An 18881-nucleotide genomic window follows, 5' to 3' on the forward strand; every position below is an offset into this window, starting at 1 on the left:
TTTTGAAAAGTAAGTAAATATGTAAATACATAAGCAAATGCACTTCTGATTGATTCAATAGGCTTACCCTTACACAAGTTTTTGACATTTAAGTCATTACAAACATTGATGGAATGGGGGGTTGGAACTTAGACTCACTGCAACAACTGTCACATTTACCAATTGCACAAAATGTAAGGTTTGACCCTACCCAGAATCGAACCAGGATCACCTTGTTGGGAGGCAAGTGATCTGACCACTTGGGCCCAAAGATCAATTCCATTACGCTGTTTTGATCACTTATTTTACCGAAAGTAATTCAAAGAAACAATACCAAGATATTTTGTGGTAAATTACGGTCACAAGCAAACTTGCAAGCTTCTTCAAATGAAATTGTACACAGCCAATTAACATAGTCTTCAAGCTTACTCTCAAGTAGTTAAATTCCAGCACTTAATGTAAGCATATTTAGAGAATATAAAGATTCTTAGCATAATAACTATGAATTTTGACTTGCTTATGTCGACATGTGTCAGCAATTATGCAGCAATAACTCCACTGGCTGGCAAAAGTCATGCTTTATTAATAACCTGCAGACGTAAGCTGTGTGGTGACGCTAACACAGTCTGATCCCATGTCGCTCCTCTTACAAAGTTCAATGATGATCATTTTAGAGATGGATGAATCTGAGAATTTTTGGGTCTTATTGAGTCGAGTCGAGCTGAATTTTATAATACCTTAAGTTGAGTTGAGTCGAGTCCACAATGACAATTTTTTAGCAGAGTAAATTTCTTAAAATTAAACACAGCAGAAAAAAGGATGATGTAACAAGAACTATTCCAGAAAAAGTATTATATATATATATATATATATATATATATATATATATATATATATATATATATATATAAAATCGCAGTTGAAGATGCCAATCTACAAAAGAGCCAAGTTAAAAAAACACTTGACTGTATCTTGCAAAACTAACATTTTTGGAGAACAATTACCTGCAAATAGAATCCAGTAATTCGCACTGTTCGCAGAGGGAAGAAAAAGAGGATTGGTAGTGCTATCTCAGCCACATTAGCATACACCGTGCTCAACTTTAACAGCCATGTAGGTAGATGATGGGCATACCACGCCAGTGGTGTTGGAATACACTGCGACTCAAAGTGCACCGTCAATGCTGAAATAAAGAATGCATATAATAATTAAATAAAAAAAATGAAAGTCAAACAGTATAATCCTTTATTTGCAAACTCATGATTTCATTATTTCTAATATTCAACACCACTTTTCTGAAGTCACATACAATACTATGACAGCTTAAACTTTAATAATCGTCAACATCTCGTTCCTAAAGTCTATTTAGAACATGTAAGTAATTCAAATTCATACAATGTTATACATTATCAATTTTGTAGACACACAATGCCATTAAACTAGTAATACTAACTTGTTACATGGAAATGTTTTCTTCCACACAATACAAAGTTACAGTGACAGGTCTAGACCATAGCCATTCAAGATATAAAATTTTGCAGGAATTTTGAACGTCAATATTGTTTCAACGGATATACGGAACAAAAATAAGCGTACAAAGGTATTGAAAACAAATTGTAATAAGCTGATCCACAAAACGAAAAAATACTAATGATCGTTGTCTGCTTCAAAAATGGAAATGAAATTTACAGGTGAAAAAAGAAATGTAACCATTTTGAAACAAGGAAACACTGCACTGAAAGGAAAACTGGAAGTGATGCTATCTCTCAAGCGAACTGAAAATGCAGACAGCACAGTAATGTGACCTAATAGTAAAGATCAACAGCCAGAATCCACTAAAATAAAAAACTGAACACGAGCTGCTTGAGTTATTGCAGAATATTCCGAACCATAGAACGCCAGATTAAGACCTTTCACCGTACCAGCGTTCACAAGCTAAGCTTGGCACTGCGAGCGTCAGCCAACCTGTGAGTCCCCACCAAGTGGGACAGCCGCTGGTCAGCTTGACGACCCCGGACGAGAACATGAGGCGGAACAGGAGCCAGCGGACCAGCCAGAAGGACACCAGGTCCCGTGGGGAGACGGAGACAGTTCGGCGCCGGGCTTGCAGTTGGTAGCGGAAAGGAGCCGCCAACACGCACAGGAAGCCAGCTTCCAACAGCAGAATGTCCCTGTAGCATTAATATACATACATATATATAAATAAAGACTTTCATGCAGGTAACCAAACAAAAATTAAGTAAAAACTAAGCATTCTTCAATAATCTAAAAGCACCATCATCAAGAATCATTTGCAATCTAAAATTTGGTAGAAAGAGTGAAAATGCTCTTTGCAAACTAAAAATTAGATACTCGGATTTTCCGCTAATCTGAGTACAATCCCCATTTTTTCTATAATGTCTCATTGACAGCGTGACAATTCTTTAATACCTACACAACTCATCATTATTTTGAGACAGCTTGGAATGCAAACGTTTAACACCTGGAAAAAATTTGACAGAATCATGTGGGACTGGAAAAAAGTAAAACACGTAAAACAAGTAAAACTTGGAACCAGATACGTACATGTAATAAAGATACGGGGAAAGCAATTGAGCACTTTTCACAGTAAGGAGCGATTTAAGAAATCAATGGACTGAAATAAATTTTAATTAATTTAATATGTAATAATGTACCCAGTGTGTACCACAGCTGGAAATTTCCAGGTATTCTTCCGTACATTGCCCTCATAAATGTCAGCCATTCTGAACGCCATGGGCATTCAGTGGGTCTGGCCATCAGGATGTTTTGCATAGACAGTAAAATTACATTTTGTGTTCATTACGCGTAGTAGGGATTCCAAGAAGGAATGGTAGGGGTGGGGAGGGCAAAATCCTCAGGGCCCCAGTTGAGTGTCACACTTTTTTTTTTTGCTGCCCCCAGTTTACCCTAACAGTAGGATAAAAATTACAAGTCTAATTTTAATAGAATTGATTGATAAACTTACACATTGTGCAATTTGTGAAGACTACATTTACAGTTATTGTAATGATAATGTTTAGTCTTCAGATTTTTTTTAAACTGTGAGGTTGGTTTAAAAAGTTGTACATCAAGTAATGGAAAGGGCCTGACAAAATTATTTGCCCTGGGTCCTTAGTTTCTCTTGACAGCCCTGCGTGTATGAGTTGGTAAATTATTATTTGCTCACCACTGGAACCACATGAAGGTCTGGCCAACCTGGTACAAGGAGAAGTACAGTGACCACAAACCAGCAAACATTGGAGCCGTGCAGAACTTCTGGGACACAAACCTATGGAGCACAGATTACATTACACATTGGGAACAGATACAACTGTACTTCACAACTACACAGAGCATTTAATGTAATGTAATTAGGAGTTTTGCTACCAATATATCCACTATTTGGTTAATAAAAGACCTGGCTTAAGTATTCGAGAATAAATACATAGCTCTATTGCTAAGGAATTAAAAATTTCCTTCCACAAAGTTTTAACATTTCTAGTAAAATGTAATATTTTGAAACTAAAAAAGTACTAATAAAATTTTGGAAAATAGTTTTACAATACACTCAAGGAAGAAATAAAAAATGGAGTGAACATAAGGCACCAATTAATTATTGAATAAAAGTACAAAACTACAATTTAGGAACTATGTAATTTGTTATATTACTGTGCCAACTGAACTATCCATTCCATCAGCAATAGTAGATACTTTTGTACTATCCAGGATGTTTTTAGCTAAAAATGCAGATGCAAATTTCCATTTTTAAAATTTTCTGGAAAATAAGAACTATGTATTTATTTAGAAAATTCTTCTTTTTTTGTAAAACATATATTTACATAATTTAACAGAGGATGATATACTAAGATATAAGTACAATTTTTATATGGTGTGGTCTGTGTGCATGTATAGTGTTTTGTATTTAACCTCTATTATAAACTTTTAATATAGCTTGTAAAATTTTACATTAACATTATTTTACAGTACAGGTAAACAAATATATATTAAAATGTGGTATAGAACTGTAGTGTATGCTCAAATGTATACTAGTACTTTTGTCTTTACCACCTAATGGCTCACTAATTTTGTTTTTTGGTTTTGTTTCTACAAAAAACATCAATAAAAATAATTAGAGTTTCTGTGCAAGTAAACTCTGAAAATTTTTTGGTTACGTTGAAAATTACTGAAATTAATTTACTAGAAAACTGACATCTCTAGCTGATGCTATCAGAATTTTCTACTACATTCTTGATATTATTGACTGAAACCTGACTTATTTTGCTGTAAAAATTGAAACTAGAATGAAGTTGAAAAAAAAAAAAGGATGGATCAGTTCATAGGTATAGTGTCAACTGCATTTTTATTCACTTTGATCTGCAGTTATCAAAAGAACCTACAAAAAAATACAGAAAGACAAAAACAGTACCCGGTGAAGGCCAGAAATATTCCAAGGAGTGCAAGGACATCCATCATGTACTCCGTGTCGAGACCGACGTACGGAGCCAACCACAGCAGAGTTGGCTTGCTCTGCACTCGTGCAGACAGGGTCTTGGCCTTGCTGTCCAGTTGGTTCTTTGCAGGGAGAACGCCATCATTTCCGTACAGTCCTACGCAAAAAAGTTGTGCATAATTCCAAGTCCCAGTACTGTAATTTATTTAATACCAGCTAATGCCCGGCATGCGTTGCTATGCCTCTTTCAATTTTTTTTTTGTAATTTGTTAGAAGAAATGTTCACATATAGTAAGCATCTCTCTCTATTTCTCTATATAAGTCCTCTATAAATCTCACTATATTTCACTACACATATAAAAATATCTCTATACATCTCACTATCTAAGTTTCTATCTATATCTCAATCTATCTGCCTACCTATATCACTCTACATCCCTCTCTATCTCTCCAAATCTAAATCTTTCTATTTATATCTTCATCTTCACAAAGCAGAAGATAATCATACAAACATTAATTTATCTATATTTTTATGTATCTATTTTTATCTATCTCTTTACCTGTCACAGGTGAGACACAGGTATACAAAAACTCATGCTTATTTGAATGCAACGTTGCGTCAAAATTTCAAAGCAAACGGTGAAGAACTTTCTGAGATTTAAGATTTTGAACAACAGAACATTAACATTTTTATTTATATGGATTTTTAGTTTTATATATTTTGGAGAAGGTAATTAGAAATAGATTAGCACTATATAAATGGGGAGACACTGGGAAAGGAAACATCCGCTAGTCTGCTGTAAGCAACCATTCCTGCATTTGCAATTTTGCATAGAGTAATTTCAGGAAATCATTTTCACTGGACCCAGGTCTTGTCGAATAATGAGTGTCGCACAATGCACCATTTTGCGTGGTCAGTACCATAAATCCAAAATCCTTTCCAAAGCATTTGAGTACAGAAAAGACGCTCATGAACTGAGAAGATTTGCCGGAGGTTGTTGGAACTGAATCAACTCCCCTCACACGAACAGCTGCCTCTGCGACCATGGCCACCAATGGGCCCAGAACCATATTCTTGCTGCTGGAGGGTTACCTGATTGAAACACCTGTATGTTGTCCTACTGTAATCTAGGAAGTCCTTGTCATTTCAAGCATGTCAATAATCCTACCTTTACTAATTTTTATATTACCATTCAAAGGCAGTTATCCATAGTTTTACGATAAAATATTTTTACTAGAAATTACTTGGTTGCAAATAAAAATACTGTCTACAATGTTGTGAATATGTATAGCTCCAAAACATAATTCTATGCAACCATATAATAAAATATTGTAATTTAAATATTCAAAACTTAATAATTTTTACCTTGAAGGAACTACATAACTGTTGTTTTGCACACACTATAAACTAAAAATTTAGAATGGCACTAGCAAAAAACTACAATATATATTCACAATTAATTTTCATTTAGATTATAACTTTTTAAATAACTATACTAAGTGCATAAAAATAATCTGCGCTGTGTGAAAGTTCAGCTGTCGCCAGTAGACGTCAGACATGAATACTGAAAAAAAAAAGGTTAAGTATATAAAAGATATGAAATATCACGTGTGAATGCTTAACACATCCTGATATTTAGGCCTTTAGGGTCTATAAACATATTCACTACTTGTATTAGGTAGATATAGATACCTATTTTAGAGTTACCATAGTGCAACTTCTGGAAAACATTTACAAACTTTTTCATTTAATTGTCCATAGACACCAAAACCATCATCCACTCAAAACTGTGTGTGTGTGGATGTGTGTGCAAAAATTTTTATGGGCACGATAACTGCCATAAATTTTTACAAATCACTTCCAAACTGATACACAAAATAAATGTATGTAAAATCTCAGAAAATTGCTATTACTCGTATAGTATGATGAATATCATATTCGTTTGAATGTATAGCTCGTAGGGGTTATATCAAAAACCTATAGCTTAATAAATTGTTCATACCATAACTGCAAGGGGTGGAAAAAATGAGTTGTAGGAAAAAAACTAAAGATTCCCTTTGAAGGCACACCATGAAATCCATTGAAATTGTTTGTCAATCTTATAATTTTTACCTAAAACTTTGTTTGAAACCACTTTTGATATGACGAACCATTATTAAAAGGGGTTAGTAAAACACGGGTAGAATTTTAAAAAATTCATAATTTCTGTACTATATACACTATAAAATTTGTTTGAATTTATTATAAAATCATGAAATATTATCTACACCTTTTGTCTAAAATAATTTTTATACAACCAACCATTACTGAAAGGGGTGGAAAAAAAAGGGTTGGAGGACAAAAAAAGTCACATCTCACTTTGTACACACACAAAATTATTCGTAAATTTTATAATTTTTATCTAAAACTTTTGTCTGAAATGTTTTTTGATAAGTTGAGTCATTGCTAAGGTGGGTTAAAAAAAAAGGGTGGAGTTAAATTTGTTTTATAATATCTGTACCATTTACACTATTAAGTTTGTTCTTATTTATTGTATAACCATCAAGTATTATCTATAACTTTCATCTGAAATAATTGTTATATGACCTAACATTACTGCAAGGGGTGAAATAAACCAGGGTTGAATGACAAATCCAAAATTCCCTTAGTAGTTATACTATCAAATCCATACTAATTGTTTGTAAATCCTACAAATATTATCTAAAACTTTTGTCTGAAACAATTTCTAATACTGTACAACCAACCAATGCAAAGGGTGGATAGAGAAGGATTAAATTACAAAAAGAAACCCATTAGAAGGCATCAAATCCATTCAGATTGTTTGTAAATCTTAAGAGTTGGAGTAAGAACACAAATAAAACTTTCATATCATGTACACTATTGAAAGCATTCTTAATTTTGTTTAACTTTCCAAATATTGTCTAAAACTTTCTTTAAATAAATTTTTATCTAACAAACAGTTACTGCAATGGGTGAAAATAAGGGCAGAAAGTGAAAAAAAAAAAAAAAAAACTTTTTTAACAGATGTAATATAAAATCTGTTATAATTTATTGTATAAATCCTAAACTTTATCTAAAAATTTCACTGAAACAATTTTTGATGAAACAAATGATTACTGTAAAAACAGGGGCTGAAATTAAAAAAAATTCAAAACTTCCTTAACATCAAATTTGTACAAATTTATTTTAAACTATTTTAATATTCTTACAACTTGACCCAAAGAAGTTTTTTATATTCATAAACACTTTATTAGTGCAAGGAATGAAAAATAGTGCTTGAAGGTAAAAAAAATAGAATAACTATCTTAGTTGGCAATATATGAAATTCTTTCTAAGCTGTTCAATGTTGGATGCATTGGGTTAAAACACTGATATTTTTGTTACATGAAAAATGAATTAAAAAAAAAAATATTTTTAATACATAATTTTAAAATATTGAAGAAAATAAAGATGTTATGTATCTACATTAAGTCCTTAAAATTTTGCAGAAGTTTATAGAAGTTTCCAAAATATTTCCAGAAGAAATAGGTACTTCAAAATCTACTTAATGCCTGTATGATGTGCCAAAAAGGAATTTTTTTTTAAATTCCATACTCTCCTCTCCAATTTCATTGTACATAACACCTTGCACTATATAAAAAATTCTAAGTATTTTTCTATTGCCTCTTTTGCTTCTGTGAGAAAACCTAAAGATCTCAGTCTTAAGAGCACCGTCTGCCCGGAAACACACACTGTGTGCAGAGCTTCAGGAAAAACAACGCAATTTCAAAACTACAAGATTTCCGAGTGGGATCGGTTTACGAAAAGCATTTAAGAATTTGCTGAGGGCCAAAAAGTACTTTTGATTTCAAATTAATTTGTTTTTAGAAAAGTGAAAATGGCTAAAATGCATGTTTTTAGGCATAAAACAACTGGTACAGATTCTTGAAAGCTTAAGGGACATGCGTTATACCTTTATCTTCATTTCTCTGCCATATGTTACAGTCACCACTCAAATTTCTGTTTTCCTGTAACGAGAGACTGCGCACCAATTCAGAGCCTTGCACTTAGAGGCTATAAATACCGGCGTGTGTCGCACTTATCATCCCGCCTCACTAACACACATACACTGTATTGCATCTGGGTTTAACTGTTGCTCCCATGCTCTCGCTTTCTAACTGACTTCCTACGAGGTGTTTTGTTGCAGAAAGTTTGCATTTAAATTGTGAAGCAAAGAGTGAAGTACAGTTTGTATCTTTCACATGCAATGTAGCTCACTTTGGTTTAAAATAATGTTTGTGGAATGGTTAACTAACATCTAGAATGCAAGTGAGATTGGGAAACATTTCCTGCAAGACAACTGTCAACTTTATATTTATAAAATGGTATTGTGAATACATCAACCTACATTCTAATTTAACTTCGGAGGCCACTAATGTCATATCACATGAGGGAAGTCTGCACCAGTACGCCCAAAGAAGTTCATCACTTTCAGGCGCGTAGGAAGCAAATATTTAATTGGGGAAGGGGGGGGGGGGGGGGGGCAAAGGAGAGTATCATTATAAGTAGTGGATTTAACAAAGGGGGTGGCCGGGAGCAAAATGGTGCTATTTAAGCATCTTTTGTACATAAAAATAGAAAGTACTACTAGCAGAATTTTTAACTTTTTTAATAACAAATTTACTTAAGGCTCGACATCACAAAACAGTGTTCACTTTTCAGTTTTTGCCTCGTAGAATTAATTTTAAATTGAATTTTCCCACTGCACAGAGTACATAAATTACAAGCACCTTCAAATTTAGTCCCCAGATATCATCAAGTTATCTAGAGCTGTAGAAAAGGCAAAGATTAAAATTAAAGATGAAAAAAAGCTTTTCGCAATAACACTCATATCATTTTATTCAGGAATGTCGAAATTTTATTTTGGTATTAAAAATTAAAAAAGTCAATATTTTAATTTTTTTACTGTCAGACTCCCCTTAAGAAGTTTAAAATGCGAACCCCACAGAATAGGTGAGTGAAGATGCTTAAAAATAACTGCACATCTGCTTGATAAATTCTTGTTCAATGATTTGTAGATTCCAAAAAAAAAATTTTTATTACTCGATGGAATAATCACGAGTGACGAGCGGAAAAAAATAATGTACCGACATACTAAACTTTAATGTTAAATAGGTATATCACATATGGTTTTCGGGATCATGTAAAAATTCGTCTGTCTAGACTGCTCAAAAGTAATACCCGAGTTAAAGGAATCCAACTCTTCTTTAGGATCTTTGTCTTCATAGGCATTACAGCCTAATGTGCACTGCTTTTTAGGCGGTGGTTGTGATGAACTGCAGGACTGTGCAGAACGGTTGTTGAAGAAAAATTTGATGCTTTTCTGAGCCACTGTACGCCGCAAAAATTAAAATACTGTTATAAACTTTCTCCTTAAACACTAAATGTTTTTCATCACTGCCATTCCGCACTACTTACTCACGATACTACAGATAAATAAGTTTATTTTAAACAGTTCTGTAGTACGGCTCACAAATTTTCTTGGACTTAAAAGCAAGACATACAGCTGTTGAATGATGACGTGTGGAAAGCGCTCTGCACGTCAGGTCGTTACCATTAGGTAGAAACGAGGCGGGGTGAATGCAAGGGTCTGAAGGTCAGGTAGACAAGGGTGGACAAAAATGGAGCGTAAGCTACTGCAACGAGCGGAAACATTTACTGGTCTTATATCCCACAGTAATATTTCCGCTATCAGCACTGTTAAAACATGAATATTTAGAAGAAAACAAGAACAGTTGCCGTATTTATTGTGCCTGTGCACTTATTGAAAAGTCTTAATTTATTTCAAGAATAAAGTAGCGCACAGACAAGAAAATCCCACAAAACCACTTAGCATTGCAATGAAGACAATGCCTCTTGTTCATCTGATGCAATGACCGGGCAAAAACCATCACTTTGCCCGGCCCTGAAATGTTATGGCTGGGCAGTCGCCTGGGTCCCCCCCCCCCCCCCCCCCCCCCCCCGGTTCCTACGCGCCTGATCACTTTGCTTGGCAGCATGCTGCTGTATAATGAAGTTGGTAGTGGTTTTATTTTTTTGTAGACAGCTTCTCATAGTGACAACCACTGAAATGTGAGCCCATCTTGACGTAACACTTCTCTACGGCAGGAACATGAGAATATCATGTTCTGGACTGCAAAAACTTGTACACCTTGATATAAAGGTGCAACACAACAGCCAAGCAAGACATTTGCAGCTGCAGCCAGAACCGCCAATATCCTAAACTCGATTATCTTGAACTATGTCTTCACTGTAAAATTTTAATGGTACTACTTTTGAATGTGTAGTCAAGATTATATGTCATATATATGGTAAAAAAAGTCTAAATTATCCTTTTTTTTTATAAGTCTCGTCCACCTTTATTGAAAAGTATTTGAATTTCAACAGTGTGACATGGTTATTAGAAACTTAAATGAATGAGGAAGTTGATAAAAATTCCAATCATTAGCTAGCGCCACTATATATAATAATGCTTTGAAGTTATTTAATAATCTTCCATTAACTTTAAAACAACTATGTAAAAGTAAAAGTAAAAATTTTAAATATAAATTAAAAGAATATCTTATCTCAAAAACATTTTATTCTGTTGATGAATTTTTAAATTGTATTGATAATCATAACTTGTGTGTTAACATCTGAATTATATATATATATATATATATATATATATAATAGTTATGTTATGTGTAAATTTGTGTGTTTATGTATAAAATATCTTTGTGTACGGACACCTTAATATTATATGTGTACAATACATGTATGCTCTATCCCTTTAATTGTGATATGTGTATATAATCATGATATTGTTTATAACTTTTATCTTACTATGTTATGGATTTATTTTTTATTTTGTATTGTATTGTATATACTGACATGTTCTACACCATTGAGCATTTGCTCATTCATGGTCGACGGAACGTAACTATAAATAAATAATAAATAAAACTAAACTATGTATCATGTTTACACACGACAGATATTCAACAGTATACAAGATACAAGTTTATTAGCTAAGCAGGTACAAAACATACTTTCATTTATAAAGGTTTACCTTAAAAAACCATCTCTTCAGTTTCAAGCAAATTATAAAAAAAGATTCAAAAATATTGTTTTAAAAATTAACTTAAAACATCTGTAAACATTAATGAAACATTACAACTAACTTACGCATACAATAACTAAAAGATCTAAGGAATAAAAGATCAAATATACTTTGCTTGTGCAAATTGATTTATACTTGACTTGATAAAATATACCTAGTTAAAAATAAAACTGTCCCTATATAAAATAGCTAGTACATTTCGTGATCAGACATGTTCACCCGAATACTACGTATACAATATTTCACATTTAGCTTTTTTTACTACATTTTAATACCTTGCCATATAAAAATGTTAATAAATACTTATGCTAAAGTAAATCTGATTACTTATAACATTCAAAAAACCATTAGATTTCCAGTCAGACAATCTTGGTTTCAAAATTCAGAGTAACTTAAAAAGTTGGTCAATATCAGTTCAAAAATTTAAAAATTCCTAAACTTGAAATTGTGAAAATCACTTTTACTGAATTAAAAAAATTACATTCAAATCATTCAATTGCACAATGCTTTTGCCCGAGTGATGTCACCAGAATGTGAAAATGCTTGATTTGTTGAAAGTATTCACTTAAAGAGTTGATATTCTTTACATTGCAAATGAAAACTTGTGAGCAACGTGAAAAAATTGGAAATATTATTAATTATTACATTATTTTGCATGTCTACATTTGGATAAGAATTTATAATGATACACTTTTTATTTGTACCATGTAAAAGTGTCATAACAACCTGTTAAAATTTCACAAATAAAAAGTTAAGTCTCAACATTATCCACATACTCAAAGCTATGCACGATTCAGTCCTACTTAAAAATTAAAGATTTTCATAAGCTTAGGGTGCCTAATATCATTCATAAAAGTTATTGTATCTCTGTTTCAATCTTAATAAAAATGTATACTTGTCCACAATGTCAGCTCTACCTGATATTAGGAGCATGTGGGATGTTTCAGGAGCAGGCTATTGAAAAAGCAAGAGCTGCACTCTGTACTATTAAGACTTAAACCTCCTAGAGAAATTTGTTGTTTAGGTTTTAACAGTTAAAACACTGTTAACTAGCAGAGATAAACAAAACAAATGAATATAAATCACATATAAATATTGGGCCTAAAAGTTGTTTCACAGAATTATTTGTTACCATCGAAACACATCAGAATACTAATCTAACATATTAAAAAAACTGATTTAAACAAAAAAAGGTTTGCACAAAATACAGGTGGTGTGTTAAAAAAAAAAAAAAAAAAAAAAAAAAACAACAGCCATGATTTTATTCCAAACCTAATTTGCAGCTTTCTTGACCTCCCAGACACAAATTATTTCATGGCTCACTTGGTGTTGCGTTTTTGGGGGAAAAAAGTTGTATATGCTTTTAAACTTATCACCTTAGCACAATTAACGCCATTTTAGATGGTTTTATAAAATTGCTGTAGATTCACTCAAAGCTATCAAATGCAGGCTATCAAACTTTTATCTAAGCATCAGGAAATTAGTTTACAACTTGTGTACAGTAAAAATACCATGGTTTCACGAAAAGAAAATCAATTAAATTTTGTGATTAGTAAACGTGTGAGCAATTTTTGATGTGCCTAAACTTTGACGCAAATGATATTTTTGGTTTTATTTTGCTGTCACAAGAAAAAATTACAGAAATGTTCGGCCATTTCAATGACTTTCCCAGGTATTTCATGACCACTTTAATATCCTAATTTGTCCTTACTATCCCTGTTATCCAGCAACCCTGTTTAATTTTTCATGGAAATTAATCGTATTGATGTATAATTATCAATGGGAATTTTTTTTATTTTTATTTTCGTTAGGTGCTTTAAGTCTTTAGGCCAGAAAAGTTTAGCCAATCTTCTGTCCGCTGGCAACTTCTCGTTGCTAGGTGCTGATAGCTCATCACGTTTTGTCAGTGCTATTCAGAGCATGTCGGTGTTCTCTTCACCCCTGCCATCACGCCACTTCAGCTATGTCCTTCCACCCTCAGCCAAGCACCCAAGTACTTTTCTGTAAGTTAGAAGCAGCCTGGCAGTTCACGCTGTGTTTGCATGATGATTATTTCCTCTTCTATTGCTTCTCTTTCCTACTTCGGTCACCTTCTGGCCTTAAAACTACCAAATGACTTTGCCAAGCTGACTACTCTCGAGCATTTTTCCGCTGACCCGGAAGCCCGGCGCAATTTTGCCAGCCGCCAATACTTGCACTCTCATCACTGCTGTTTGGAACTTCCTTTACTAGCTGTTATTTGTGTTGTTTGTTGGCGAAGTTGTGTTTTAAGCACAGCAGTCTTGTAAGGCGAGAATAGTTTCCCATAAAACTTTGCAAACCATTATGTAGTTTAGTACTGGTGTCTTCAACCTAAATCTTCTGGATTGTGTTTGCGCAATGCTCCAGAATGCGGACTTTATAATTCTTCTTGCTCGTCACATCGGGACGAACAGTTGATCAATCCACATAATTGGTTAGGTAAAATAAACAATTCTCATTACAATTCTACCTCTTGAATGCTAGCAGTTATGTCGTGATATTTATGTAACATTTCTATTCATGTTTTTAATACTGCGTTACTTTGTATGCAGTTGGTCCAACCATATCTCTTGGATGGCTCACGTTCAACCAACTTCAACTGAGCCCCGATGATGTGATGTCACGTCTTCGACGCCAAGCTCCACAGCATCCTAATTTCCCATCTACAGCTAAAGAAATAAGTAAGTAAATATATAAATAAATAAATAATTCTACATTAATTAAATATCAGAAGCACTGAAAACTAATTCCCGAAATAAACTTTCTTCTATAAATAATACATAAAATGTAATGTCAATAATAAATTTAAAGTGTCGTGTAAAGGCACCTTTATGATTTTTTAAAATATATTTCTTTTCTACAGCATTTATAATGAATTTATAAATATATTTTCATATGTACGTAAGAGATTATAATATTATACAAGAATGGTACTTTTAATCTTTAAAATTAAATAATACTCAAGAGAGTACATTACACCTCATTATTAATAGCAAAATTGCACCTTATTATTAATAGCAAAATTATTGCTTAGTTAAACATTTGATTCAGGTATACAATTTTGTTACATTATTAATCAGTACCTAACTAAATTACGTCCAGACAAATTCGAAACTTATGAAACTTGACATTATTTTATTAAAGGAAATATGAGAAAAAAGCAATTATGATATTTATAAATTTGTTTGTTGTAGGCAGAGAATAAACAGTTTTAGCGGCCAGTTTTACTCTAACCAGAATGCCCGTTACTACAAATACTTTAATTTTGCTAATAAAAAAAAAACATTAATTATTTTTTCAACTTAATTCACTAGAGATGATATTTACTATCCAAAATTTAAGTATTTTGGTCTTGACACATAATGTGAAATTGTACAATTATACTAATATAAAACTATGAAAGTTTGGATGTTTGAATATTTGTGTGTTTGTTCCTCAATCACGTCTTGTAGGTACTTAATGTATGTAGATAAAATTTATAAAAAAAGCTAGCCCATATACTAGATTAACACTTAAGACTGGATATACTTTATAAATTTCATACCTGAGAGAGAGAAAATGGGATAGATTAAGTTTTATAACAGAAAAATACTAGGAGGTAAGACATAGGCCATGAAATATTCTGTGCAAGTCTAAGTACGAAAATACTTTCAGACTGCTGAATTATCGTCGCCATGCTTGTGCCAATTGTAAAATTTTATATGCAGTATATATGAAAATTTAAACCTTTCCCCAAAGCAGTTTTGTGTGACCGTTGACATTGTTTTACTCCCAACTTAAATCCAAATAGCATAATACTTTACAAGTTATTTTTGTATAATAATAAACGCTAAATAATCTTAAAAAAAATACTTTTAAAAATCCACAATAGTATATTTTCATTTAATATTCCCATTAATCTTAACGTAAATGTATTTTTGGGTAATAAGATGGTTTCTAAACTTTGCTAAAATATATAGGGCACAGAAGAAGTGACGTACTTACGAGGAGAGGTAGTGGTGGACTATGGAAGTGTGGCAGTGTTGTACCCATGACACAGGGTAGTGGCTTACTTATCGGCACTGCAGTGGTGGATCTATGAGTAGGGACAGAGGCAGACTTACGTAGCACTGCAGTGGCAGCCAACGAGAAAGAACAGTGGTGTACCCACAGGGAAGAACATTGGTGTACCCACAGGGAAGAACATTGGCGTACCCACGGGAAAGAACAGTGGCGTACCCATGGGGAAAAACAGTGGCAAGAACAGTGGTGTACCCACGGGGAAAAACAGTGGCATACCCACAGGGAAAAACAGTGGCAAGAACAGTGGCATACCCACAAGGAAAAACAGTGGCAAGAACAGTGGTTAACCCACGGGGAAGAATAGTGGTGTACCCACGGGGAAGAACAGTGGCGTACCTACGGGGAAGAACAGTGGTGTACCCACTGGGAAGAACAGTGGCGTACCTACGGGGAAGAACAGTGGCGTACCCACGGGGAAGAACAGTGGTGCATCCAGAAGGATGAACAGTGGCGTACACACGAGACGGTCAGTGGCGTGCACATGAATTGGCAGTGGCAGACACATGAAGAGAGGCAGTGGTGGCATTATACACAAGGCAGTGGCATACCAATGAGGATGGGCAGTGTTGTATCAACGAGTAGGGACGTAGCAAAGGTATACCCATTGTGGAAGAATAGTGGCTGACTATAGTAATGTGGCAGTGGCATACCCACAAAGAAGAGCTGAGGTGCACTTAAGTAGCATGGCAGTCACTCACTGACTGATCATAATGTTATTATGTAAATAAAGGTTTTTACAGCTAACAAAGATTCATAGATTTACTCCAACAGCACTATGTATATTTTGCCCCATTATACCGTAGAGAGCAGTGTGTTTTTTACCTAAAGCCTTCTGTAGCGAATAATGGGTATATCAGCTAGTACTTTATACGTGGAAATAGTCTCAATGAGACTGCCTAGCTGGGCTACAAAATAACGTACAGAGCTCCAACAGTTAATAGGCCAAAGTGATTAACTAAAGGTATTCCAATTATGAACAGCAAAGAAGGGCTATTGCAATTTTCTGTGATAGCTTCGTTGAATAGTTTCATGACCTTATTTGACTAATCTGGTGTACTAGACGTTCTTAAGAGGCACACTGCAACAACGTTTAAGTTAGTTTAATGAGTAGCAATATTCTTAAAATGCGGCATTTCCAGAAAGTAATAATAAAATTCTGATACATACTTTTTTTCAAATACTAGAGACGTTCCTGTATTTACCCTAAAAAAACTATGTTTCTGAAAATCTACTGGTTTCTGAGAAATCACAGTTTATAACTTACATTACAGTGCATGCGCATTGATGTGGCTGCCACAATTTTTTACTTTCCTGTGTGGGTCTGTGTTTGTTTATGATTTGGAGAACTTGAGTTAAATCATGAGAATGGTCGATTATGTTAAGTTTGTTTTATTAAAAACATTTCAAAACACTGTGGATGGATGGTTGGGTTGGTTGGTATAGATACATTAAAAATACTCTAAAATATTTTTAATGGTTGATCAGGAATTATCAATTTAAGGTGTAGCTATCCTGACCTAACCAACCATCCACATTGTTTTGAAGTATTTAATGTACCTAACCTAATGTAATTGACCATTTTTACAATTTAACTAGTTCTCCAAATCATATACACACAGACCCACACGGGAAAGGAAAAAATTGTGACGGCCGTGAAAATGCACAGGTATTGTAATATAATATATTAACAGTGATTTCTCAAAAACCAGTAGGAATATAGAAAGGCTGTTTTAAGGGTAAATATAGGAACGTCTATAGTGTCTGAAAAAGCATTATTACTTCACAGAAAAGCTACACAGTAAGAATGTTACCACGAAGAGCAGTGTGATGTGCAAGCCAGTGCCATCCTTAGAGATGTGAGCAGCCAAGCAGACTATTTAGAGGGCTCACCTAGTGAGGAGAGCACTTATATGAGGAGAAATGAAGATAAAATGTGTAATACAAGTCCTTTGAAATGAAGATAAAGGTGTAATACAAGTCTTTTGAAATGAAGATAAAAGTGTCATACAAGTCCTTTGAGTTCTTTCAAGAATTTTACCTGGTGTTTCATGACAAATATTATTCTGTAAACATGAATTTAAACAGTTTTCACTATTCTAAAAATTGTTTAAAAACGATATCTGGAAACAGAAACTACTCATACAACACCAGCATATTTTTGAACGCTTTTAGTAAAAAGACCATTCGGCTATCTTGAGCAGTTTTTAAATTTGTGGGGTTTCTTGAAGCTCTGCAATCCATATTTGGGCCCAAGTAGGCAGGGCCCTTAATGCCTGGGCACATTTATAATTACCTTCAACTAACCAACCTTTCATGTAAGTTCTTTCTTTTTTATTTTTATTCAGAAGCCGTTGATCTGCAGAATTACTTTGTATTACAAGTTTGAAATTTGTTAGTTCGTCTGTAATACTGTACACCAAAATATCACGTGAATATCAAAAACCAAAATAAATTTTAACCCCAGTACAAGAAATTCCCACAAAATCAAATAATAAATCTTAGTATCAAGCCAAAAATATACGTAATGGCATTGCTCACAGCTATATTTAAATTACGCCATGCTATTGTTTCGACTACACGATGTTCAATTATAAATTACTTCCTGTGTCAAACAAAGTCGCCTAATTAGAAACGATTTCCTACAGTTTAAAGCATTTAAGTCATGCCGGTTAAATCAGAAGTTGTCATTTTTAAAATAAACACACCAATAAAAAAGAAATATGAACATATAAGCCGTATCAAATCACTCCAACTCACCTGGTATTTGTACATAGAAAGAGGCGAACGCGAATAAGTAAACTACGCATACACCACGCAAAAACAGATTTCTCGTGTATCGAATTTGGGCCATTTTACGGACTAAACAACTTCAAGAAACGCCAAAATAACCCATTCGGCGGGCACACCTTTCTCGTACAGTAGGCGACCACAAATACGACGCCGCGTCGCTGTAAAGCACAGCAATCAACAAATCAAAGCACAGCACACAAAGTAAACACTCAAGGGCACAGAGTACATGTTACGTAAAGAAACTCAGGCATAGAAGAAGTATTGAAATAGAGCGCAGAATTGTACGCAGAATCAAATATTTGCGCTTTTCTTTGTTGTGCCTACAAACATTTGTAAGGTTCCCTAGACCAACTGGCACTAAACATACACAAAAATATATTTTTTTTGAAAATTATAAATGTTCATCGTAATGAACTCATTAACTCATGTATTTGTGT

General features: G+C 33.7%; 1 protein-coding gene across 1 annotated transcript in view; it reads right to left on the bottom strand.

The window, feature by feature from the left end:
* The window catches only part of LOC134528091 (lipase maturation factor 2-like), a 61514-nt gene extending 42835 nt beyond the window's left edge, over positions 1–18679 (bottom strand). Inside the window, exons 1-5 of the mRNA XM_063361345.1 lie at positions 18412–18679; positions 4406–4586; positions 3167–3268; positions 1945–2150; positions 984–1162 (exon numbers count right to left, since the gene is read on the bottom strand). Coding sequence (XP_063217415.1) covers positions 984–1162; positions 1945–2150; positions 3167–3268; positions 4406–4586; positions 18412–18505 — 762 coding nt within the window. The 5' untranslated portion in view covers positions 18506–18679. The remainder of the gene's footprint in view (positions 1–983; positions 1163–1944; positions 2151–3166; positions 3269–4405; positions 4587–18411) is intronic.
* Between the last annotated feature and the right edge of the window lie 202 nt (positions 18680–18881).

This window comes from Bacillus rossius, chromosome 1 (assembly GCF_032445375.1).
Source record: "Bacillus rossius redtenbacheri isolate Brsri chromosome 1, Brsri_v3, whole genome shotgun sequence".
NCBI lineage: Eukaryota > Metazoa > Arthropoda > Insecta > Phasmatodea > Bacillidae > Bacillus > Bacillus rossius.